The sequence below is a fragment of the Dipodomys merriami genome, unplaced genomic scaffold (assembly GCF_024711535.1).
Source record: "Dipodomys merriami isolate MVZ:Mamm:240054 unplaced genomic scaffold, mDipMer1.0.p SCAF_3, whole genome shotgun sequence".
In the NCBI taxonomy this organism is placed as follows: Eukaryota; Metazoa; Chordata; class Mammalia; order Rodentia; family Heteromyidae; genus Dipodomys; species Dipodomys merriami.
In genome coordinates, this window is record NW_027204492.1 from 28,693,699 (window position 1) to 28,720,140 (window position 26,442).

The following is a 26,442-nucleotide window of genomic DNA, read 5'->3' on the forward strand; positions in this document are numbered from 1 at the left end:
AGACACATGATATGGAATTCCAAGTAGTTCAGATAAATATTAAGTTGAAAATAGAAATAGTCATCCGAAAGTAAGAATTTTCCTTCTGCCTGCCTCAGTCAGTTTCCTCAGAGATAATTGTTGTTGCACAACGTTTTCTTTTTGATGCATCTCATACGTAATAAGGGACCAGGCTATTGATAAAATATTGATGATCCAATTCTGAAATCAGTTCATAGAATTGAAATTCACCTTGTAGAATTTCCAGCCAGGTACCAGTAGCTCATGCCTGTAATACTAGCTATTTAGAAAAGTTGAAACCTGTAGGAACATTATTTAAAGCTAGCTCAGGCTGGGGCTTGGAATGTAGCTTAGTGGTAGAGTACTTGCCTAGCCTGCATGAAGCCTTGGGTTTGATTCCTCAGTACCACATAAGCAGAAAAAGCCAGAAGTAGTGCTGTGGCTCAAGTGGTAGCCTTGACCAAAAGAAGCTCAGAGACAGTGTCCAGGCCCTGAGTTCAAGCCCCAGGACTGGCAAAACAAAAAAAGCTAACTCCCCTATGACCCAGCAATCCCACTTTTGGGCATTTACCCAAACAATCACAAACAAGGCTATACTAAAGCTACCAGCACAACTATGTTTATTACAGAATTATTTACCATAGCTAAGGTATGGAACCAACCCAGATGCCCCTCAGTAGAATGGGTCAAGAAAATGTGGTATATTTATACAATAGAATTCTCTGCCTCCATCAGAAACAATGACATCACCTCATTTGTTAGGAAATGGAAAGACTTGGAAAAAATTATATTAAGTGAAGAAAGCCAGGCCCAAAGAAACATAGGTCCCATTGTTTCCCTTATTTGGAATAACTAGTATAAATCTAGGACAAGCAGAAAAACCCAAAAGCTATCTTCAAATGACCATATAAGATGATGTTAAGTTAAATGAGGCCCAAGATAGGGACAAAAGTAGTTTTTTCTTTCTTGCTATTGTTTTTAACGTCTTTAAAATGTACTATGTGATTTTTTTTCTCTTATATGTTCTTCCCCCATGGTATAACCCCCGTTTTTACTGTATTTGATGTCAGTGCCCTGCATCTTATATATACATTTTTCTAATTTGGGGAGGGGAAGGGAAATAACAAAATGCTGGCCGAAATAAGGATACAAGTGGACCCATTGTAACAATGAGTTGTACAAGACACTATGTTGAAAACAAACTTTACAACTTCAGCAGGGGGGAGAAAGGAGTTGGGGAGATGGGGAGGGAAGGGATGGTAGAGGAAAAACAAAGGAGGAGGTAAAAATGCTCGATAGGAAATGTACTCATTAGCTTACTCATGTAACTATAACCACTCTGTACCGTATTTTTACAATTAAAAAACATATAAAAAAGCTAGCTCAGTCCATAAGAGTCCACAAGACTTCTCCAGTTAACCAGCAAAATGATAGCTTGAAAGCATGGCTCAAGTGGGAGAGCACCAGCTGAACAAGCAAGTCGAGTACCCACAAACAAGCCTAAGAAACTCAATAAGGTTTCCTATTGCACAAAGCTGATAAATAGCTGCTTCTTCATAGTAAAATACATAGCAAATACATATCCACCGGGCCAGAGCAAAGTATTTCTATTTTAGGAAATCTAAAACTCAAAACACATGTCTTTCTCTTTCCCTTATTGCTCTTTGCTACAGGTCTCTCCATCAAGGACCAAAACAAAACTGATATGTGTGATCAGAAGACAACAGACCAGGCTCCAAATATTGTTGTTGCTGGGAACCAAGTCCACTCAATGTCAATAGCGTGTGGGAAAAGATGCCGAAGGAAACTAACACTGGAATATGGACTCCGAAGAGACAGACTGCCCAATCCACTGCATGATCTAGGCAATAAAGCTGAGTTCTCACCTTCTAATAAGGAGTGCCTGTTATGGCTCCAGCCTTTGGAGAAGCAAGGCATGGAGGTGCGTTCCAATAAAGGGGATATAGAAAAGGGAAATGCTAAAGCAAGTTTTGAAGCCAAAAGAGCATCTGAACCCCAACTTATATCTGGAGACCCTGAGTTCATGAGCGGTGATCTATCACGACACCATAAAGATGAAGCTGCTGGAGCCAAGAAGAAAGAAGTCAGCAGTTCCCTTTTGCCATTGGCAGAAAGGCTCCCTACAACCCAAGAAGAGAACATGCTATCAAGAGCAGCAGATGCTCAGCTGCTCATGAGCCCTTCAGATCAATCAGAAGAGCAAGATGCTTCCAGCTCAAATGCTCAATGCAAAATGGAGCAGGCCCAGAGTGTCCCAACTATCTGCAAAGAAGTGTCTTGTGGAAATGTTATCCAGGTGTTCACAGGGAATGTTCCGGGTATGACAAGCCCTAGCCCAGAAGGAGACATTTCTACAGACAGGCTGCCTCCTAGAAGCCTTCCTCAGCCTTTGGAGGCGACGAGAGTTGAAAAAGACTCAACAACTCTGAAGAGTAATTCAGAGGAGAACAGTTCTGAGGAAAAGCAGACTCCTGACGACCATTTCCAATCCTCGTGGAAAGATAAAGGGGACCCAAAGGTCCTCTCCAAATCAGAAAATGCCAGTAAAGAATTGAGCAATCTCGAGAAGAAAGGAACTCCTGGCTACTCTTCCCAGTTCATGAGAAAGCCTCAAGATGAAGCTGTGTCACATTTGAATACGATACCAGAGGGGGACAATAGTTTTGAGCGAGTGGTTCCCAGTCCGGCTTACCAGTCCCAGGGTAAGGCTAGACAAGGCGCCTCAGAATCCAAAGGCGTTCGTGTGACTTCCATCTCCAAGGATCACCTGATTCCCAGACCTGCTTTCCACCTCTTACAAGATAAAGGCATCATCCTGGATTCAAATAGTTATGTGGAAAAGTATAACAGTGCTGATGATATGAGCAGCTCTGAGGAAGACCTGTCTCTCCAACAAGCTGATAGGACCTTGAAGAAGCCCAAAGAAGCAGATGCATCCTCAGTTTCGACGAAAATTCCTACAGAAGAGTGCAATGTGTCAGTCAAGCAGATTCCTCCCAGTCACCCAGCCCAGCCCATTACACAGAATACTATTCAGCAGCGAGGACCTGTGGAGAAAATCCCTCCCAGCCATTCTTTCCAGTCAGATCTAGAGAGGGTTGCAGTCGAATGGAGCATTATTATGGAGAAGCCAATGGCTCATAAAGCACCTCCCAAGCGTCCAAGGAAAAAACTTGAGCAAAGAATCTCAACTCCAGAAATTACAAGTCAGAGAGAAGTGGTCCCTGTTCCCATTTCACCTCCCATAGCCAAACCCATAGCCACGCAAGAAGTCTCTGCGCATGTGCAGAGCACTATCCTTGAGGGGAATGTTTCCATGGAGTCTCCCAAAGGGCTTCCCCAACCCTTGGCAAAACCACTAGTCAAGAAAGAAATCCCTTTGGGTGCAGAGGGCGGTAGAATTGAGAGGAGAGTTTCTATGGAGTCACTGTTTCCTAAATCTTCCTCAATGCATCCCTTCAACCAGCAACAAATGACTGTAACTTCTAGAAGCGTATCTGCAGAAGACTGCATTGCGGTGGATCCGAGGCCTCCTGGGAATTCTTTCCAATTGTGGCTGAACTCTCCAATGGAGCGACAAGTCTCTTTGTTTCCAGAAAGCAAGGCTGTTGAAAGGGGCGTTTCTACCGAGTCACTGCCTGCTAAAATTCCCCCCAAACTCCCCCAAAAGCCTAAATTTCATACAAGTATGATGATGAGTTCAGAGACTGTTGCAGCTGAGAAGGCCGTCTCTGGGGACCATTCCAAGTCCTCTTCCCAGATCTTGCCAAGTCCTGCAGGCCAGCAAATCTCCTCTGCACACAGCAACACTGTAGAAGAGCCCATTTTGACAAAGCCACTGCCAGCCAGATTCCCTCCTGAGTCTTCTGGGAGGCCTCACGTCCAATCACAGATGATCCAAGACACTGGGAATCCTTCTGCCCAGTGGACCAATCATATGGAGCTAAAGCCAGCTAATCATACTCTCCAAGCCCGGATAAACCGTAAATTCAAGCAACACATCTCTCTCTGTCCAGAGAATGCTGAGGAGGAAGGGAGCATTATGATGGAGACCACGGCCTCTAGACACCATTCCCGACCACGGTTGTTTTCTCCAATTCAGCAAGTGTCCGAAGGTCTAGAGAATACTGCTACTGAGCTGGAAAATTCAATGGGCTCCCCATCACCTCAAATGCCTGCTCATTCTGTGATGAGATTAGCCATCAATCCACCTGTCTCCTTGGGACCAGTGAGCAATTCTGCCCAATGCAGCAGTTTGGTGGAATCCAAGCCACTGAAACCTCCTTTACAGCATGGGATGAATGCAGCATTCAAGCAACAGCTCTCTGCGTGTCTGGAGAACACTGCCACCCAGAGAAGCATTTCTACAGAGTTGAGGCCTCGCCGGCATCATTCTCAGCCCCCAATGAGAACCACGATTAAGCCAGACATGTCCTCAAGTTTGATGTCTGCAGAATGGAGCGGCCCTGTGAGACCCATATCTCCCGGATATGTTTACCAGTCATGGATGAGTCCTAAATCGGAGCATCAAGTCGCCCCTGATGCGGAGGCTCTTGTCAGGATGCAGAGCCTTTCTAAGGATCTAGGGTTTCCCAGACAGCATTCTCCATCTGTTGGGACACGGGATGCTCCCAAAGTCACGTCTGCTTTGGAGAATCTCGAGGAATTCCTTAATGGCAAGCCAGCCCCTCTCAAACATTCCCCTCCGTTCTTTAGGAGGTCTAAAGTGAAGGAAATATCCTCCCGTCTGGAGAATAAGGTGGTGGAAGAAGACATCACTAGAAAAGCACAGGCTCACCGGGATCCTTCGCAGTCATTTGTGAAGTTTATGGCACAGCAGATCTTCTCAGACAGCCCTCCTGTGGAGGAGAAGGTGTACGTGGATCCTGTGGCTTCAAGGCATCGTTCCAAATCTTTACTGAAGCTGAAAGTTGAGCAGCAGGTCTTCTCAGATTGGGGAAATGTTGTCCCTGAGGGAAGCATTTCTTTCAAGAAGCCACATATGAAGCATCCGCAACAGTCCTGGGCAAAGCCTGAAGAGCCACAAGTTTTCTCACATTCGGCCAGTTTTCCTGTGAAGAACATCTCTAAAAAGCAGCTTCCCACCAGAAAGATTTCCAGGGTCACAGGGAAACCTGAGTACAGGCCAGATATCTCCATGTCTGTCAACTTTCCTGAAGAATGGAGGAGTGTTGATGAGCAGCTGCTGTCTCCCTACCCTTTCCAACCCTGGAAAGTCTCTGAAATCTGGCCACCAACGGCATCAACCAGTTCTGGGAGTGTTTCTGGAGAGCAGAGCAATAGGGAGGAGCTCTTACCTTCCAGGAATATTTTCAAGGCTTTTGGAAACACTGAATATTGGCAACAGGTTTCCACAGGTTTCAGGAGAGCAACTTTTGAGAATTCGGGCAACTGGTTCCTGCAAAAAAACGAACCTTTAATCAAGAAAACGAAGAAACACAGCCCAGGCCCTGAAGACTTCTTTAAGAGCATCTTGATTCCCATTAACAAACCTGGGAAGTTCATTGTTGGTCCTGCCCAGACAATGCTCAATACTTTTGATGTTTACTCCAAGGAGGACGCTCTTCAAGGTGGCAATGAAAATTATGACAACCATTCATGCTTCCCCACCAATGAAATGGATGATGTTGAAAACATCTTTGGAATTCGACTGAGAAAAACCCATTCTTCATCAAAACATAAGAGTGAGAAACAAGATCATGTCAGCCAGCTTCCTTCACAGGCCCTGGGCCCGACTTCATCTTCTGCAGACAAAGAACCGAAAATAAGAAGGAATGTCTCTCCGAAGTGTCTCGACAACTCAGATTACCTCGAACCAACATTTAACTCTGCAGAGACACAACAGAGCAATCCCAAGTCTGAAGGCCTGGTTAAGAAGCAACCAGCGTGCAAGATCGCAGGTAAGAGTTTTCTCTCTTCAGATGGGAAGTAGATGCCAAGTGGAGGGAAGAACTAGAAAGCAAAGCCCCGTTTGTGCTCCAAAGTCTAAACTAACCATGTCTATTGAACTGTTTTATTTTTGTTTTGCTTTGTTTTTTGTCAGTGGTGGGACTTGAACTCAGGACCTGGGCGGTGTCCCTGAGCTCTTTTGCTAAAGGGTAGCATTCTACCACTGAGCCACAGCTCCACTTCCAGTTTTTGAGTGGTTCATTAGAAATAAGATTCTTACAGGGACTTTTCTGCCTGGGCTGGCTTTGAACCTCAACTCTCAGATCTCAGCCCCTTGAGTAGTCAGGATTACAGGCATGAGCCATGGGGCCTGGCTGCACTGTTATTTTTATAGGGCTACCTTGTGGATTTGGGAGCAGAGTTAGTGCATATTGTAGATGGACAGATTTGGAGATAGCTCGTTTTGAGTCTTCCTTTTCCCAAGAGTGCACAGGTCTGGCCATGCATCCACATTCCATAATGGACACATGACCATCTTCACATTCCCTCTCTCCATACCCTCCATTCAACATACTTTGGGTGGAATCATACACTTTTTTCAAAAATATTTTTGCATCGATCATGCCCCTCCTAAACTACCTTGTTGATCTCTAGAAGTCAATTCATTAGGAGCACTATGTTCAGACTCATAGCTTGAAATTTAAACTTTTCTTCACTTCTTCTTTTCTTCACTACCTGAAATGTCCAAGTATCTAGCCCTGGTGGGGTTTTTGTTCTGGTCATAGGACTTGAACTTTGGGCCTGGGTGCTATTCCTTAGCTTGTATTGCTCAAAGCTAATGCTCTAACACTTGAGACAAATCTCCATTTCCAGCTTTTTGTAGTCAATTGGAGAAGAAAGTCTCATGGACTTTTCTGTCCAGGCTGTCTCCAAACTGTGATCCTCAGATCTCAGCCTTCTGAGTAGTTGGGATTGTAGGCCTGAGCCACCAGCACCTGGTAGTTGGTGGCTTTTTGAGCACTACTCTCTCCCAAAAACCTTTGTACCTTGGCTCTTGCCCACAATTGTCTAACCAATGCCTCTAACCACAACTATGATGCCACATCCTTATATTAAATTCCACAAGGTTTTCCTTGAAGTTGAAAGAATGAGAACAAAGACTGAGCTTCTCACCTCATAGGAACTTTCTCAGTCAACCTGACAACTATTATCCTGCTTTAATTTGGGGATTGGAAGAGGGGTGAATAGAAAAATGGAAGGGTCCAATAACAGGACAGGGACACTATGTCCACATCTAAGTATAGCTTCTTAATTACCCGAGGGACTCTTTAGCCAGGTTGTAGGGAGGGAATAAACTAAGGGAGCCCTTCTCTACTTGAAAGCTATTCATTTTCATTTGGCAATTAATAAGGATCTATTTGGACATTACTGTGGACACACCCCAACCAGGCTCAAACCTTTGCCTGCCTTGCTTTGGTTATAATTCCTTTCATTCTTTTTAAGGAAAGCCTCCTGGTCAGCAGTCAGATCAGGCCACTCTAGAGCCAGATTGGATTACCATGGCAAAGCAGAAACAGAGGAATTTTCCATCCTGCATTCCCATGAAAGAGCTAAACATCAATAACACAGCTGAAAACAAGGCTGAGACCAATGAGCCTAAATCTGAGGTGAGAGCTGAAGACAAGGCTAAGCGCCTTGTATAAAAAGCCTAACTATATAGGGTGGAATGTGAGACATCCCAGAAAATACTGCACAAGGTTTGTAGAGCCACTGATTAAGCTTCCACTGAGAACTATGGCAGACATGCCACCCTTTGAGAGTATTAATCAAGGAAGGAGGACTTTTGGGGAGGGGGCGGGGAAGAACATATGTAATTCCCTATGCTTTTAGGTGCTTACTAAATTTATTGAGAGATCACATGAAGACTGAAATTTTCACTTTGAAAGATTTTTACTAGGTCTCAGACCAAAAAAGAAAAGAAAAAAATAATGACCAATCTTATAGGGGTTGGAGGCGACCAATCCTATAGGGGTTGGAGGTATGACTCAGTTAGTAGAGTACTAGTCAATAAGCAAAAGTGTCAGGTAGGAAGTGAAAGTGGCAGGTAGTGAGTTCAAGTCCTGGTCTTGAACCAAAAAAAAAAGAAAGAAAGAAAGAAAGAAAAAGAAAAGAAAAGATCTACACTTTGACTTTACTTCTCACTTTAAAAGATCTCTTTCAGGGCTGGGAAGGTGGCTTAGGGGTAGAGCGCTTGCCTTGCATGCCTGAGGCCCTGGGTTTGATTCCTCAGCACCACATAAGCAAAAAGAAAAAAGCCGGAAGTGGCGCTGTGGCTCAAGTGGTAGAGCACTAGCCTTGAGCTGAAGAGCTGAGGAACAGCGCCCAGACACAGAGTTCAGGCCCCACGACTGGACCCCCCCCCCCCAAAAAAAATCTCTTTCACTGGTAGTATTTATCCAGGAAGAGAATCATACAAGGGTAAATTCCACTTTGAGAGACTTGATTTTTTAGCAGTATTAGGATTTGATCTCAGGACCTTGTACTTCCTAGGCAGGTGCTGTACCATTTGAGCCATGGCCAACCTCCTTAAGATCCACTTTAGTTAAAGCTTTTTTGTCAGTTGTAAGGCTTGAACTCAGGGCCTGGGCACTGTCCCTGAGCCTCTTTGTGCTTAAGACTGGCGCTCTACCACTTGAGCAACAGCACCACTTCCTAGTTAAAGCTTTTAGTCTGGGGAACTCATCCTAGTGTAAACAAACTCATTAATTTAGACTAGTTGTAGAAAGGTTAATCTGAAAAGCCTAAACCAAAAAAGAATTTAAAGAACTACAATTATATCATTTCCTAATACAAGAAGCACTTCTAGTCATGTGTCAGCAACTTTTGCAAAGAAATAACCATAAGAAATGCACTCCAGTGGATCGATCAGATTTGTTTATAAGTGCTTACTGTTAAGTGCTGACAACATGCAAAGAAAAAGGTTGTTTTGGGGGCTGGGAAGGTGACTCAGTGGTAGAGTGCTTGCCTTGCGTGCATGAGGCCCTGGGTTCAATTCCTCAGCACCACATAAGCAAAAAGAAAAAAGCCAGAAGTGGCGCTGTGGCTCAAGTAGTAGAGTGCTAGCTTTGAGCTGAAGAGCTGAGGGACAGCGCCCAGGCCCAGAGTTCAGGCCCCATGACCGGACCCTTCTCCCTCCCCCCAAAAAAAAGAAAAAAGAAAAAGGTTGTTTTCAAGTTAACTTATTCTCATTATTCTATTTACATGATTTATATAATTAGACAATCTTTTCTTCCAAGTGTGGAAGGTGTTAAGTCTCCTTAGGTTTTATTAATATGAGTTTCTCATGAAGGGACTTGGTGCCCTTTCTTCTCCTTACCTATAGATTATCTATTTGCTTTCTTTTCATTATTAAGTTCATAATACCCAAGACAGGATTTGCATGATGTTGTAACTATAACTTTTTTCTGTTTATCTCAGGACTTACAAGTCTTCTGGTTTTTGTTTTTTTTCCCCTAAAGGATCCTAGCTCTACCAATGAACTCCAACTTAAAAAGATTCTCACTTCTAGTATCCATAGACATGAGATGGGACCATTGAAGCCTGCCAAATCAGGTAAGAGCATCTATGCTGACCCTGGAAGAATATTGAGGCCCTTGTCATTAAAGTTGTTAGTACATCTTTTATTCCCTATATAAACTCCATGATTTTCTCAGGACTCTTCCATGAGAAGATATACATAATACTTGCTTTAGAAAAAAAAATCTAAGCCGGGGACTGGTGGCTCATGTCTGTAATCCTAGCTAAGATCCAAGGATCATGGTTCAAAGCTAGCTCAGGCAGGAAAGTCTGTGAAACTCTTCTCTCCAATTAACCACCAGAAAACCACCACTGTGGCTCAAAGTGTTGGAGCACTAGCCTTGAGCAAAATGGCTTAGAGCCAGCTCCCAGGCCCTGTGTTCAAGCCCACAACTGACCAAAAAAAAAAACCCTCTAATTATTATGACTAATATGTGTCCAGTGTGGAACTTTCAGGGAGTCCTCTAGTCTTTCTCCTCATGGAAGAAGCTGTCAAGGCACAAAACTGTGGTCACTAAAACATTTTTGTGGCTCTGTCAGATGGCTCTGTAGCAAGTGAATTTGCAGCTTAGAGCAAAGCAGAGTTTTCCCCACCTGCTCTATCCCCAATGAAACTCTTGAAAATAGAGTCTCAGTGGTATGGAATCACTTTTAATCAGTTAAAACAATCATTTACTGTGTACAGTTTAACATATTACAATAATATAGAGTAAGTGAAAAATAAAATAGCATCCCCCAGCTGGCTGCCAGTGGTTCATACCTTGAATCCTAGCTACTCAGGAGAACTGAGATCTGAAGGTTGGGGTTTGAAGTCAGCCTGGGCAGGAAAGTTCATAAGACTCTTATCTCCAATTAATTACCAAAAAGCCAGAAGTGGAGCTGTGACTTGAGTGGTAGACAGTTGGCCTTGAGCAAAAAACCCAGTGACAGTGCCCAGACCCTGAACTCAAGCCCCAGGACCAACATTAAAAAATGCTCCCACCCCCAAAGTGTTACAAAGTAAAAAAGCAAAAAAAAAAAAACCACCTTGTTTTATTTCCTCTAAATTCTTAGCAAAAAGGCTAAGGGACAGTGCCCAGGCCCTTACTTCAAGCCCCAGGACTGCACAGACAAACAAGTACAGGGCAATTGAATAATAGCCACCGCAAGATTGACAGAGCTTTAGGGATTACTTCTCAAGCCTCCCCCCTTGTCTAGGTTTCAGTGGTTATAGCCATGTTTATTTTATTCCTGTGATATGGCACTCAAGACATTGCTCATGCATTGACATTCAGAAACCTGACATCAAAGGAAGTAGAAGTAGAAAGACCTCAGAGAATAGTGATCAGAGGGAACCTGAAAAAAAATTGAAACATGTGATTTCATCCAATAAATGTACCCCCATTATTTCTGGACCTTCCTCATGCTTACTGTGTTATTTGCTGTGATTCCAGTTGCATTTGAAGATGAGTACACATCCACAAAGAAAGAAGCCAAACGATCTTTAAGCCTTCCAGCCAGGCTCCACTGGCCAGATGAACCTGTGGACCCGAATGATGGAAACGAGCCTGTGTGGTTTTCCTTGGCCAAGAAGAAAGCCAGAGCATGGAGCCACATGGCAGAAGTCATAACTAAATAACTTCAGGCTGTCACATTAATAGTTTAAATGATAACTGCCAATAACTATAGCAATTCTATGTAGTGATTTAGTTACGATGGCTATTTCTTATTAAGCAAAAGAATCTTAGAAATGGAAAGGAAATCATTTAAAATGTTTTTATTTGCATCGTAGTTATACAAGGGAGTTTCGTTGTGTGATTTTCAAGCATACTTACTATGTACCCTGACCTACTCACCACCTTTATCTCTCTCCCTCATCCCCCTCTTCCCTTTTTAATCTTATTTCAGTAGGTTTCTCTGTTGTTTTTACACATGCCTTGTTTTACTTTACTGTGATTCTTGTAGTGTGCACTATCATTTGAATGAACTAAATGCCACTAATGCCTAGCTTTCAGTAGTCACTGCTAGCATTAAGACACACACACACACACCCAGCACTTCCTCCCTAAAAATCTATGGAGAAAATGCTTGTGCTGTTGTGGAATTGTGAAATCTTTCAAACTTTGGGCAATGTGCCTCACAAGGAAGAAAGCAAAAAAGATTTTGTTGGAGTAACTAAAAGATTGTTATTTCCCTCAACCAAATGATGTAATTCCAATGAAAATATTTAGATGATTTGGCCCACAAATTGACCTGTAGGGTTTTTTTGGGGGGTGGGAGGGAGTCCAGTCGTGGGCCTGAACTCTGGGCCTGGGCTCTGTCCCTCAGCTCTTCAGCTCAAGGCTAGCGCTTTACCAGTTGAGCCACAGCGCCACTTCTGGCTTTTTTTTCTGCTTATGTGGTGCTGAGGAATCGAACCCAGGGCCTCAGGCAAGACAAGCACTCTACCACTGAACCACCTTCCCAGCCCCAGGCTTGTAGGGGGTTTTAATGAGCCTAGCTAAATGCTGAATTATTTGTTAGCTACTCCAAGCTTTGCAAATGACTCTAAAAGGTGACAAAAGTGACCTCCATAGCCAATCCCCTTATAATCCACTATTTATTGAAACACATTCCACATACCTCTGGGGCTTCTCAATAGTTCTCATTGGGGTGAAAGTAATAATTTCCCTACCTAGCAGACCATTTCTTCCTATTATTCTACTCGTCTGGACAATTAGTCAATCAGCATTTGGTCTTTTGTCCCAGCACTACTGTGAACCTCTCTAATTGCCCAGAAATATAAATGTGCCTCCAACTCATAAAAGTTTGTCTGAATTCAATGTTCTGCAGATTTCCTGCCAGGCGCCAGTGGCTCACACCTGTAATCCTAGCAACTCAGAAGGCTGAGATCTCGGGGTCGCGGTTCGAAGCCAGACCGGGTAGGAAAGTCCATGCCACGCTTGTGTGCAATGAACCAACAACAACAAGAAAAAAAGTCGCGCTTTGTTTGCTTGGCCTCCTCTTTGCTGCACTCGTTTGGGCTCCAGTTGGCTTTGCTTGGCTTGTCTGAGCTCGGTTCTCCCACCTTTGCTTGGCTAAACTTGGTAATCCACTCGCTCCTTTGGGGTTAGTGGCATTCAACTGTGCTCGGCTGGGCTCGGCCGGGTTCGGGTAGGCTCGGATGAGCTCGGCCAGGTTCGGCAGGGCTCAGGTAGAATCGGCAAATTGGAGTTCTACTTAGTTGGGCTCGACAGGATGGAGTTCGACTACCTTTGGCTTGGTTTGGCTTGGTTTGACTTGCTTGGGATTGGCTCAGCTATCGGCATCCGGTTACTTTCGGCTGTGCTCTGCTCGGCTGCACTTGGTTCTTTGGCTAGGCTCGGTAAGACTGCACTCGGCTGGGCTCAGCCGCCTTCGGTTATGCTCAGTTTTCCTGTGTTGTGTTTCGCTGCGCTCCACTACCTTCCGGCTGGGATTGGCTCTAGCTAGGCTCGGCTGGACTTGGCTGCGCTCGACGAGCTCGGCTGGAATCGGCAAGGCTGGGCTCGATTAGGGTGGGCTGGGCTGGGCTGAGCATTTTGGCTAGGTTTGACTAGGCTCGAATCAACTTGGTTTGATCTGGTCTGTCCTGATCTGGGTTCGCCTCTTTCGGCTGAGCTAGGCAGGGGTGCGCTCGGCTGTATTGAGCTGGGCCCAATTGAGTTCGGCTGCTTTTGGCTGGACTTTGGTGAGCTCGGCTCGGCTCGGCTCTTGCTTTTGGCTGGGCTTGGCTGAACGGACTTACGGAGACGGGCTTCGTTTTCTTGTGCTGCCTTCAGCTGGGCACGGTTAGGCTCCCCTGCATTCTGCTCCGCTGGGCCGCAGCGCCCGCTGTGACCGGTTCTGACCGCCAGGAGGCGCTGCCGCATGCCTTCGCTTTCCGACAGAGGCCGCGGCCACTGCACCTGGGAGGGCAGGTTTTAAGCTCAGGGTTTGGGGCCCCAGCGGGAAAGGCGATGCTTCCCGCACCGCACCGCACATGGCCCTGTAGCTCTGCGCGACCCAAACGCTTTGTCCAAGTACAAAAGCAATGGAAGCCCCAGCCCAGCGCAGGAGACTCCTCTCTGCACCCCCAGCTCCAGGCGGGTTTTGCTCCTATAGGAAAACTGGCAGACTTAGCCCCAGGCCTTCTAGCGGGGAGAGGTGCTTTGCACCCTGGTGTGTGTCCCCTTCGTCCCGCGACAGTTGCTCCCCGCTGTAGGACCCCAAGGTGGCCGGCAGTGGGGATACACGTGTATCTTCGCTGCTGTGATAGGACATCCCCGACCCTTTGTCCTCACCTCCAAAATGAGGTATTCGGTGGTCCACATTTCAGGCTTGGGCCGAGCTAGAGCAGTGCTAGTTCTGATCTGGGCCGAGAGGGCCAAGCCATGAGCAACCCGAGTACAGTTTCTCTCGTGGAGTTCAGGCTTTGGGTATGCACAGTAATTAGTTGTGCAACTATCACCACAGGCCAGATTTAGAACACCTGATCACGCTCCAAAGTTTCTTGAACCGTGTTTGGAGCGAATTTCCCTTCTCCCTCTTCTAACCAACCACTTTGCTGCTGTCTCTAGGTGATTTTTCTAGTCATTTTATATGAATAAAGTTTGTACAATATATTCCTTTGTGAATGACTTCTATCTTTTAGCATTATGTTTTCCAGTTTCATTCGTTTGTAGCATTATCAAGTCTCTATTTCTCCTTTTTTTTTTGGATGAATAGTATTTCATTACCTGGACACACCACATACTGTTTTTCTATTTATCAGTTTATGGACATTTGAATTATTTCAAGTTTTTGGTGGCTACAAATAGTCTGATTGTGATCATTTCTATCAAAACTTTTCAGCAAGCCTATGTTTTCTCTAGGGGGTATATCTACGAATGGAATTGCTGAGGCATATGGTAAGTGAGGGTTTAACCCCCTTTTTTTTGTGCCAGTCCTGGGGTTTGAACTCAGGGTCTGGGTGTTGACCCTGAGCTTCCCTACCATTCTACCACTTGTGCCACAACTCCACTTCTGAATTTTTGGGGTGGTCAATTGAAGATAAGAGAGTCTCCTAGACTTTCCTACCCAGGCTGACTTTAAACCATGATCCTCACATCTCAGCTTCCTGAGTAGCTAGGATCACAATTCTTTTTAGAACTTCCAGACTGCCAAAATGTATGCACTATTGTGTGTTCCCACTGGTGAATGAGTGAGGATTCCAGTTGCTCATCCTCAGCCACATTTTTTTTTGTCTTCTTGATTGGTCTCATTGCCTCTTGATTTGCCTAGGCAGAGTGTTTTGATTAAATGTGGTTTACCTAGTTTTGCACACCTTTTACATAGTATAAAACCTAGGAGTTGAAATAATAATAATAATGAATAAGTCATGGTCCTTCTTTGCAAAGAGCTCTGGGACACAAAGAAACAGAGTCAAGAGTGTGAAGAGCCTGGATGGAGCTGAGCAGGGTAGGCTGTGGGGTGCAGAGATGAGACAGCCCAGCATACAGTGAGGAAATGGAGACACGAGGGAAGAGGGGACACTGTTCAGAAAGAAATAAACTCATTACCTGACTTATGTAACTGTAACCCCTTATATATCACCTTTACAATAATAATAAAAGAAGCTTTTGTACAAGGGGTCTTCATGTGTCTTTGGTTTTCTTTCGTGTGTGTGTGTGTGTCTGTGTGTGTGTGTGTGTATGTGTCTGTGTTAGTAGTGGGGTCTGAACTCAGGACCTCTTCCTCGGGTTTTTATTTATTTATTTTTTAGTTCAATTCTGGTGCTCTACCACTTGAGCCACACTTCCACTTCCAGTTTTTCCTGGCTAGTTGGAGATGAGTCTTATGGAATTTTCTGCACACACTGGCTTCAAACCATGATCCTCAGATCTCAGATTCCTAAGTAGCTACGATTATATGCATGCCAGCATGTGGTTCTATGCATGTATATACTTTTAAAAAATGAAATAGTGGCACCATGTACAGATAGGAGAAAATAACAGAGATGTTAAGGACTCAATTGTTTTTCTGTACCAATTCAAACAATGAGCCCCAGTCTCCTTTATGACTCTTGTTTGGAGATGGGACCTTTAAGGAGTAGCTCACTTTAATGAGATCCTAGGCATTGAGCCTTCTAAGGAAAGAAAGAACCAGTAGGAGTGTCTGCTTGTTAGGCAATTCCCTGAGACTAATCTCCAATTAACCAGAAGAAAGCCAGAAGTGGAACTGTGGTTTAAGTGATAGTGCAGCAACCCTGAGTAGAAAATGCTAAGGAATAGTGTGCAGACCCTGAGTTCAAACTCCAGTAGTGCCTCCCCCCTCCACCTGCAGGAATGATGCCCTGGCGCCTGCAACAAGTGTTAAATTAATGACAGATTTGAACCCCGTTTATGTCCAGAGTATGTAAATCCAAAAAAAAAAAAAAAAAGCAGATAGTTGATTGCTCCGGACTTGGGGAAGGGAAATGAAGAATGACCTGTTTCTTAGTGGATATAGGATTTGGGAGTGAGGAAAATGGTTTGAAATTAGAAATAGCAGTTGTACAAAATTATGAATGTCCTAATCACTGAAATATTTACTTTAACACAGTTCATTCTCTTGTAAATTTCAACGAAAAAAATGCTAGTATGTAAGAATATTATATGTGCTCCTACAGAGTATAAAGAAATGTTCTAACAAGAGAGCACCCAAGTGCAAAATTGAGACTGTCTAGTGTCAAGCTCCTGTGCGTTCACCCTTCGTGATCTTCTAGTCTGGTCAAATATGACATCACGTATATCCCCTTACACAGTATAGACATTAAGCCCATTCTCTCTCTTTCCTTATTTGTTTCATTTTGTCTTAAAATATTTCAGGGCAACCAGGAATAGTGATATACCCCACTTCAAATGCTGAGGCAGGAAGATCTAGAGGTTGAGGCCAGCCTGGGCTATATAATAAGATGAGAGAAAAAGCGGGGAGGGGGAGGGAGAGGGAGAAAGAGGAGTGAGACATTTCAAAGAAGAGATTTGAATCAGGATTATTTAAATATCAGGCATTTCGTAAAAACTCACTTTTAATTTTTACCAAACATGTGAAATACATCCATAATAGCTAAACAAAAAGGCAGAAAACATTGGATATTACAACACTGTTTTAGTAAAAGATGCATCTTCACCTCTCACCTTACAAAATATTTTAAATTTGACATTTTAATTATTCTGACTGTAATACAAGTTTGAATTGATGAAAAGTGATCCCTTTTATATAAAGCTAGAGGTAAAACAGATCTGAATGTTCTCGTAAGAAAGCTGCCTGTATTTCAATGAACTCATTTAAACAAACTAATTTTTAACTTGAGTAATTGCTTTAAAATGTATCTATAAGAGCTATACAGAAAAGCCAGATATTATTGGATATTATACTTAACAAATATATTTTGGCATAAAGTAAGGGTTGATGTTGGTTTCTGAAACAGTAAGTATTGGAATCTTCTTTGTCCATTCTTAACTGTAGATAAGAGAAAATTGACAGCTATTAGAACACTTAACCTGTAGAAAAATCTAAGAAAATAATCGTCCCTTTTGCATGGCTGCTGCATTTGGACTATATCTCAGTAAGTACGGAGCATGCTTCCTTCTTAAAATTCAAACCCTTGTATGTAAGGATACATACACAACCAATGGCTATAATCATGTCTTCCTCTTTGTGGACACCAAAAGTGCTTGAGACTCTGTGTGTGTGTGTGTGTGTGTGTGTGTGTGTGTGTGTGTGTTTTACTTGGGAGACCATTCTGCCTGTGTGTGTGTGTGTGTGTGTGTGTGTGTGTGTGTGTGTGTGTGTGTGTGTGTGTGTGTGTTTTACTTGGGAGACCATTCTGCCATTTAAATAAATATCTCCAGCTCTATAAGCCTGTGCTGGTTCAAAAGATATTCTCCTACCCTCTCAGAGCCTTGATTTTTGTAGCTACCATATGAGAAAGACTTACAAAATACACAGCTATGAAAATGCAAGAAGGGAAAAATGTTGATCATTTACATATATATGGATTACACTTTAAGAATTACAAATCCAGTGGTAAAAAATCGTATGGTGACTTTCTTTTCTTTTGACTGACATAAAATATAAATATCTACAACTAAATGAGCAAAGCACTAATGATTAAATATGGGTCACTCTGACATTCCTGTTTTGCTCTTTGTTAGTGATAACACCCTAAAATGCATTGTCTCTTAAGACAGGGAACTGTATTTCTGTCACCACATAATTGAAGGCCAAGTAGTGCCTTGCCCTACCATTTTTATTGCTGGTTCTGGGAACTGTTGCACACACTCATATTAGTCTCCATTAGTAACTCTTAGACCTGGGCTGAGAAGGTGGCTCAGTGGTAGAGTGCTTGCCTTGCATGCATGAGGCCCTGGGTTCGATTCCTCAGCACCACATAAGCAAAAAGAAAAGCTGGAAGTGGTGCTGTGGCTCAAGTGGTAGAGCGCTAGCCTTGAGCTGAAGAGCTGAGGGACAGTGCCCAGGCCCAGAGTTCAGGCCCCACAACCGGACCCAAAAAAATAAAAAATAAAATAAAAACTAAGTCTTAGACCTTTGCCACTTGTTAGTAGTCTTACAGCAGTGACAAAAGCCCTCAGAAGAATAGACCAGCAGCCATGACGTATATTTGAGAACACATTGCATTTTATATTACTAGGTATAGGAGTCTTCTAGTAACATTCTAAGAAGATTAAGTTGAATTTTGACCTAATTTTAAGTATTTTTTAACTTACTAAAAACAATAAAGCTCTAAGTAAGCAGGAAATGCAAGAATGTTGAGTTTAAACTACAATCACTTTTACCTAGATTTTCTGGAGCTGTAACATGTTGGTTCCACATTAGTTACTTTAGTTTTCCTCCTTTGTGTCTTCCTCTGCTCCTTCCTTATCCTCCTCTTCAATGTCCTCTTTGTCCTCACTATGGTTATCACCCTGCTCTTGAGTTATTTCTTTAGGGAAGAATAATATAGACTTTGAGAGCAGGCACTCATAGGAGGATGGAAATTAGCTTTTAAAGAGAGTTAAACACAGTTTTGTTGCTGATAAGTACCATTCGGTGGCACTCATTCTTTGTTTCCCCTTTCCCAATAAATTTCCCACCCAGTGCTGCTAATTACCTGTCTTTTGAGGAAAGGATCCAAGGCATTGGGTCTGTTTGCATTCTCCATGTTTTGGGCAGAACTTGGCTGGGAAAATATTTGTTTGCCTCAAAGACACATTCTATGGTGAAGCAGATCTTTTTCTCAATCCCTTGACTATTCATTCCCTTTTCACCCAGTGCTGAATCTTGAATTGTTATTAAAAAGCCATGAACACAAAATGAGGTACATCAGTTGCTTCCCCCCCCCCTTCACGCACCCCTTCCATTTTTTCCCCCACATTCCTTCTGGGCACCTATTTCCCATTGTGTCCTCATAAATTACATCAATAATCTCAGCTCTTATAAACAGTAGTTGATAGAGGACAAAGCTACAGGGAGCTTATACAATTGGGCTTCTATCCTAATAGTTGTCCTTAAGTTGGGGCAGGGCCTCATGTATAACTTCCTCACCCTTCCCACCCACTGCTTATCCCAGTTTTCCCACCTCCCCTGTCCAGCAGTGTCTGACCTTTGGCCTCTGCACACTGTTTCTTACCACTGGAGAGAGTGACATACTCCACGCTGTCCTTTGCGGGCTCCTCTACCACTTTGTCTGCAATCCCCACTGCCATCTCTTCTACCTTCTCGTCAGCCTCCTGTTCTGTGATCACCACCGACACTTCCTCCGATGGCTCATCAGAATGCAAGGCTGCTTCCAGTTCCTCTCTTGGTTCCTCCAGCGCCAGGATTGAGGATGCTCGAGACAAGCCAGGACCTGGGCCCTCGCCTTCACCCTCTAGGGATGCAGCCATTACCCTGGGCCGCTGGGGTACGGAGAGCGCCAGCAACTCGCCAGAGCCATCGGGGGCAGGAGGGCGGGGTCGCACTATTACGTGGTGGTCAGACCGGATAAGGATATGGTCGTTGTAGTGGAGACGATGTAGGAGGGTGTGGACCAGGTCCAGAAACATGAACCGGAAGCCAACCATGGGGAATTGGCGGGCATCCACTATAAGGCCATGGCTTATATTCTGGTCCCCTCCCTCCTCCTCAGCGGGCCCGATGTCAGAATCCTCATCGTTATTACTGCCCTCCAAGTTTTGGGCGAGGACTAGGGCCTGCTCACTACGTTCCTCCTCCTCGGGGCCTCCCCCTGCCTCTATGGCCTCCACCTCCCTGGGCCCAGCGACTTCAGCTTCCCCAGCCACCGGTGCCACATCGCACTCTTGTGGGCCGGAGCCACTGCCCATCCCCTCACCCTCTTGAGCCATTTGGGCCCAGTCTCCAGTGGAGCTCACCCGGCCCTCTTGGCCTTCATCGGTAGGATCTCCATTTCTGGTGGCAGACATGACACCAGTTGGTATCCCAACAGCGTTGCTATTGGAATTAGGTATCGCAGACAACGCAACAATGATGGCCACCAAGCTGGCTGCCACGTAAGGAGGCCGTTGACGTAAGGAGGCCCGTTGACGTAAGGAGGCCCGTACACGAGGAGTCTGAGGGGAGGGGAGGGCCTTTGGAACAGCCAACTGCTGAAGGGACAACTCTGCCTTTAGTGATGCTCTATAGAAAAAGCGGGGGTTCAATCGCTGGATTGACCAACCAAACATTGCCTTAGAAGTCAAATCGGTGTGTGTGTGTGGGGGGGGGGATTCTATATGGTGATAGGGGCGGGGAAGGGAGGTAGAGTGTAGAAGCATCAACAAATGGCTGCACACCTACTTTATGAGTTCTAATATGTAACCTGATTTGCTGAAAAGTGAAGATTGACACGCTCTATATCCAATGACTACTCACAGCTACATACCTTTCTTTGAAGCTTTAGTACGTGTTGTTACTTTGCCTGTTAGCTTCATGCACATCCTGACTGTTTGCTTTTATTATTTTATAATAAAAGTATATTGTATAACTATATTGAGGCAAGCCAGACACTGGTGGCACACGCCTATACTACTCAGGAGATTGAGATCTGAGCATTGCAGTTCAAAGCGGGCAAACAGAGGAAAGTCCATGAGATACTTAATGCCAGTTAACCACCCAAAAGACCGAAAGCAAAGTTGTGCCTCAAGTAGTAGAGCACTAGCCTTGAGCAAAAAAGCCCCGGGACCTGAGTTCAGTCCCCAGAAGCAGCACATATTACACACACACACACACACACACACACACACACACACACACACACACACACACACAATGTGGAGGAGACAACCTAAACTGGAGGACTTCTTCTCTAAAGGGCAAAGAGGAAACATTTTAGACTTTATAGGATCCAGAGAAAATTTGAGGTTATGTACAAACTTCTTGCATAATAGAGAAAAAAATCAAATCTCCACAAATACTTTACCATTAAAACTAAAAATATAATAAGTGCATATATTTTAAATACTATAGGCCTAGTAATCAAAAAAACTGAATTATTGTGAGAGTAATATTTTGCTTGATTGGGAACCACTGTCAGAGTTCTCTATCATCAAAACTGATTGATTACAAATACTTTGATTTGTAATAAGGTGGGACTGAACTCAGGGCTGGATGGTATCTCTGAGCTTTTGTGCTCAAGGATAGCACTCTAACACTTGAGCCACAACTCTACTTCCAGCTTTTCTAGTGCTTAATTGGAGATGACTCCCACAGGCTTTCAACTGCAATCCTCAGTCTCAGCCCCCTGAGTAGCTAGGGTTACAGATGTGAGCCACCGCTGCTCCTCTTGATAATACTTCCTAAGGAATCCAAACTAAGATTCCTAAATTCCTATACTTGTGCCAGGCACTGGTGGCTCACATCTATAATTCTAGCAACTCAGGAGACAGAGAACTGTGGATAACAATTCAAAGCCACCCCGGGAAACAAAGGCTGTGAGACTCTCATATCCAATTAACCACCAAAAATCCAGAAGTAGAATTGTGACAAGTGGTAGACTGTTAGACTTGAGCAACAAAGCTCAGGGACAGTGCCCAGGCCCTAAGTTCAAGCCTTAGGACTGGCACACACACACACACACACACACACACACACACACACACACACACACACAATATTATCAATCTGAATACAATGGCTCATATCTGGAATTGTAGTTTATTAGGAGATAGAGATCAGGAGGATTGAAGTTCTAGACCATCCTGGACAAAAAATTAGCACAACTTCATCTCAGCTAATGTTATGCACAGTGGAATATACCTGTCATCCCAACTATGAGGAAAGCATTAAATTAGATTTCTGTTCAGGTTGTCCTGGGCATAAATGGGAAAGTATATTCCAAAAAATAACTAAAAGCAGTAAAGGCTGAGAGTGTGCTCAAGTAGTACAGCACATAGTAAAGTAGACTCTTGGCTCAACCTGCAGTACCACTGAGAAAGAGAAAGAGGGAGAGAGAGAGGACTAACTTACAACAAATACAAATACTAATTTCCAAAGCCATTCAGTGTTCAATAATAGATGAGAGATTTTTCTTTTCCTTCCTTCCTTTTCTTTCTTTCTTTCTTTCTTTCTTTCTTTCTTTCTTTCTTTCTTTCTTTCTTTCTTTCTTTCTTTCTTTCTTTCTTTCTTTCTTTCTTTCTTTCTTTCTTTCTTTCTTTCTTTCTTTCTTTCTTTCTTTCTTTCTTTCTTTCTTTCTTTCTTTCTTTCTTTCTTTCTTTCTTTCTTTCTTTCTTTCTTTCTTTCTTTCTTTCTTTTCTGCCAGTCATGGGGTTTGAACTCAGTGCCTGGGCACTGTCCCTGAACTTTTCTGCTCAAGTCTAGCACTATACCACTTTGAGCTACAGCTCCACTTCTGGTTTTATGGTGATTAATTGAAAATAAAAGTATCAGGGACTTTCCTACCCAAGCTGACTCTGAACTGTGCTCTACAGCTCTCAGTCTCCTGAGTAGCTAAGATTACAAGTTTGAGCTACCAATGCCTAGCTCCTCCTCAGATTTTTACGACAAATTCTACTTGGCATCTCCATTTAAATATCTCACAGATATTTTGAACTTGAAGTTGCTAAAATGCCATCCCTGATTTGCCCTTCCTTCTCACTTGTTCTTCTCGCTCTAGCAAATAACACTTCTACCCACCCAGGTGTTCTGATCAGAAATCTAGTAGCCTTCTTTACCTCTTTACCTCCAGCTGTCAATGTGCTTCCTAAATGTGTCACAAATCTATCCATTTCTCAGCTCTCTGACTATTACCATCCTAATCCAAAGTATTAACATCTGACTACTCAATCTCCTTATTACCCCCAATAGAGTCTCATCACAATAGAGATGAAGAGATATTTTTTTGGTCGGTCGTGGGGCCTGAACTCTGGGCCTGGGCACTGTCCTTCAGCTCTTCAGCTCCAGGATAGTGCTCTACCACTTGAGCCACAGCGCCACTTCCCAGCTTTTTCTGTTTATACGGTGCTGAGGAATCAAATCCAGGGCCTCATGCATGCAAAGCAAGCACTCTACCACTGAGCCACCTTCGCAGCCCTAGAAGAGATATTTTTAAAGAAATATTTAGATTCTTGTAGTCCTGCTTGAAAGCATCCGTTGACTTCTGAATTAAATAGGATACAAAATCTTCATACTCCTCTACAAGATCCTGTGTTATCTAGTGCCTACCTGCCACTGGTCTCCGAGTTTATAGGACACATAAGGTTTTTTCTGGTATATGTAATTCAATCTTTTTTTTTTGGGGGGGGGGGAGTCGGTTGTGGGGCTTGAACCCAGGGCCTGGGTGTTGTCCCTGAGCTTTTTGGCTCAAGGCTAGTGCTATACCACTTTGAGCCACAGTGATGTTTTCAGTTTTCTGGTGGTTAATTGGAGATGAGTCCCACAGACTTTCCTGCTCTGGGCTTGCTTCGAACTGCAATCCTCAGATCTCAGCCTCCTGAGTAGCTAGGATTATAGGCATAAGCTACCAGTACCAAATTAATTCCATCTTTTTTATCAATCCACTTACCCCAAATCCCATGGAAAATTGTGCACATTTTCTCGATACAAAAATACTCAACTGAGATGTAGAATTGGTGGAAATCTAACTACAATTTTCTTGATAAACTGTGCCTTCTTGTGAGAGGCTGTAATTGCTTGGAGAAAACTATCTTTTCCCACCACAATACCAGTAGGCATTTATCATCAGTCACCAGGGATGTGTGAGTCTAGAGGGGAGCTAATTACTTTTTAGATCAAAGACACTATGTGGGTTGACAGAGACCCTGCTGCAACTTCTCCCATGGCAGACTGGTTTTTGCTCTTCAAGTCTCAGCTTCAGTATCATCTCCTCAGAGTCCTCTGACTACAGTCATGCTCTAGCTCAGTGTCATGGCTGCTTACTTAGCACCATCTCCTAAGTACAGACTGGCTAGTCTCTCTTCCTTACTGCAAACTCCATAAGAACTGAGCCTTTAGTCATTGTGTGCCCTGTATGTCCCCAGAACTTAATGAACAAACACTCCCCGATTCGTTGATGGGAAACAATGAACCCCCTTTCAAAAAATAAAAAAAGAATGAACCCATCATTGGGATTAGAGGAATGGCTCAGTTGATGGAGCACTAGCCAATTAACAAAAGCAGCAGGTACGGAGCTAGAGTACTGATCTTGGACTGAGAAAGGAAGGAAGGAAGGAAGGAAGGAAGGAAGGAAGGAAGGAAGGAAGGAAGGAAGGAAGGAAGGAAGGGAGGAAGGGAGGGAGGGAGGGAGGGAGGGAGGGAGGGAGGGAGGGAGGGAGGGAGGGAGGGAAGAAGGAAAAGAAAGGACAGGAAAGGAAGGAAGAAAGGAAAGGGAGAAGAACGAACTTACTGAGGAACAAATGCAAAAAGCAAAAGATAGGGCCTGGGTTACTGCCTTCCCAGGTATGTTCTGAGATAGTGACTGGCATCACAAAGTCACCATGTCATAGGGAAAGCATGAGTTTGGTCAGTAATTCTCAGAAATAGCAGCACATTAGAGCACCATAGGAAGCTTTTTGTATGTGCTGATCCTAAGGCTTGAACTCATGGCCTGGGTACTGTCCCTGAGCTTTTTTTCCCCCCTCAAAGCTAGCACCCTACCACTTGAGCCACAGCTCCATTTCCAGCTTTTAGTAGTTGGAGATGAGTCTTACTGACTTTCCTGCCCAGGCTGGCTTTGAACTGTGGACTTCAGATTTCAGCTCCCTAAGTAGCTAGGATTACAGACGTGAGCCACCGCTCCCAGCCTTTTCTTTTTTTTTCTTTTAATATATATGATATATATCATATGTGATATATAATATATTATATTATAGCATATATATCATTAATATGATATATTAATTTTATAATCAACCACTTCTCCCCTCCATTTCCATTTCAAGGTTCTAATTCAATGGATCTGGTTGGCTACTGCAGACACTCAATGCACTATCTAAAGATTGTCACTAGGTGGAGCAATGTGACTCTGTATCAGAATAGAGATCTGGCTTTACTCCAAGACAAGGATACCTGTCTCCCTCCCTCCCTCTCTCCCTCTCTCTCTCTCTCTCTCTCTCTCTCTCTCTCTCTCTCTCTCTCTCTCTCTCTCTCTCTCTCTCTCTCTCTCTCTCTTTCTTTTTCTTTCTTTTTCCTTCCTTCCTTCCTTCCTTCCTTCCTTCCTTCCTTCCTTCCTTCCTTCCTTCCTTCCTTCCTTCCTTCCTACCTTCCTTCCTTCCTTCCTACCTTCCTTCCTTCGTTTTTTGTTTTTATTACACTGACTGCAGATTTTCTCATTCCAGGAAAATTCCAATCCTATTTTCTTCTCTTTCCCTATTAAGTTCACAGTAACAGGATATCTACCTGAAAGCTTCCTTCATTTCTTCTAACCCACCTCCACCCAGAATTTCCCCAGGCTTTTACCATGGTAACCTATTTCCATTGTCTCTTTCTTAGACTCACTTTGCCTCAGTTTTCTTACATGTAAAAGGGTAAGGGTAGCATCATTTGAGTATCTAAGGAAAAACTACATAGCAATTTTGCATCATATGATTTGACAGGTGGCATCTTAGATCCTCACAGAAATGGAATTCACACAGAAATGGAAGCTGCTCTGTTCACACAAACATGGTTTTAAGGATGCTTATTTTTGAAAGGCATGCATTATGTAAAGTGGATTATGCTCAAAGAGTATTTGTAGAAGAGCTCCACATGCATGGCCATTAGCCTTGGAATGAAATGGAGAGGAAGACACAGAAGAGGTAGCAAAAATGCCTCAGGAAAATATTTCCTCCCAGGGCCTTTGTAGCTTACAATCCTCAGGAGCCATCCATCAACCTACTAATCCTTCATTACACTGGTGCCCCCATACATTCCTCTAGGACAATGCAGAAGACTCTTTAGCCACGGTATTCTACGACTTGGAAAGGCCCAATAAAGTTTACAGCTGAGATCCCAGTTCAAAACAGTGAGGAACACTCTATGTTGAAAATGGACTATGGGGTAGGGACAGGAGGTGAGAAACTGGAAGAGAACAAAGGAAGGGGTGACAGTCTCCAAAAAGAAATGTGCTCATTACCTGACTTATGAAATGGTAACCCTAGTGTAGATCATCTTAATAATAACCATACACTTTTTTGTAAAGTGAGGGCAAACATCAGGATGTTCTTAAGCAAGTTTCTAGATAGATCAATAGATTATATAGGTAGATGGATAGATAAGATATATATCAATATTTCCTCTCTCTCTCTCTCTCTCTCTCTCTCTCTCTCTCTCTCTCTCTCTCTCTCTCTCTCTCTCTCTCTCTCTCTCTCTCTCTCTCTCAAGTGGTTAGCAGAATGGGATTCTTTTTCCATTGGTTGGCTTTTTGAGGGCAGGGTCTCTCTATGTAGCCCAAGCTGACCTGGAACTCACAATTCTCCTGGCTCTACCACATATGTGGCTAGAAGAGCTGTTGACTCTTGTGGCAGG

The 26,442-nt window shown here is 43.7% G+C and overlaps 2 protein-coding genes across 4 annotated transcripts in view; one reads left to right on the forward strand and one right to left on the reverse strand.

Moving 5' to 3' along the window:
• The window catches only part of Kiaa1210 (KIAA1210 ortholog), a 76,537-nt gene extending 64,245 nt beyond the window's left edge, over positions 1-12,292 (forward strand). For all 3 annotated transcript variants that reach the window (XM_070039838.1, XM_070039839.1, XM_070039841.1), the window contains 4 exons: positions 1,674-5,942; positions 7,435-7,598; positions 9,450-9,543; positions 10,941-12,292. In XM_070039838.1, the coding sequence (XP_069895939.1) occupies positions 1,674-5,942; positions 7,435-7,598; positions 9,450-9,543; positions 10,941-11,125 (4,712 nt within the window). In that variant the 3' untranslated portion in view covers positions 11,126-12,292. The remainder of the gene's footprint in view (positions 1-1,673; positions 5,943-7,434; positions 7,599-9,449; positions 9,544-10,940) is intronic.
• A 4,561-nt stretch (positions 12,293-16,853) lies between these two features.
• On the reverse strand, positions 16,854-20,189 carry Ct47c1 (cancer/testis antigen family 47 member C1). Its single transcript, XM_070039324.1, has 4 exons — positions 19,136-20,189; positions 18,617-18,685; positions 18,303-18,448; positions 16,854-16,965 (listed from the first exon to the last, which is right to left on the reverse strand). Exons 1-3 carry the CDS (start codon positions 20,187-20,189, stop codon positions 18,348-18,350), a joined length of 1,224 nt encoding a protein of 407 aa, XP_069895425.1. The 3' UTR covers positions 16,854-16,965; positions 18,303-18,347.
• Between the last annotated feature and the right edge of the window lie 6,253 nt (positions 20,190-26,442).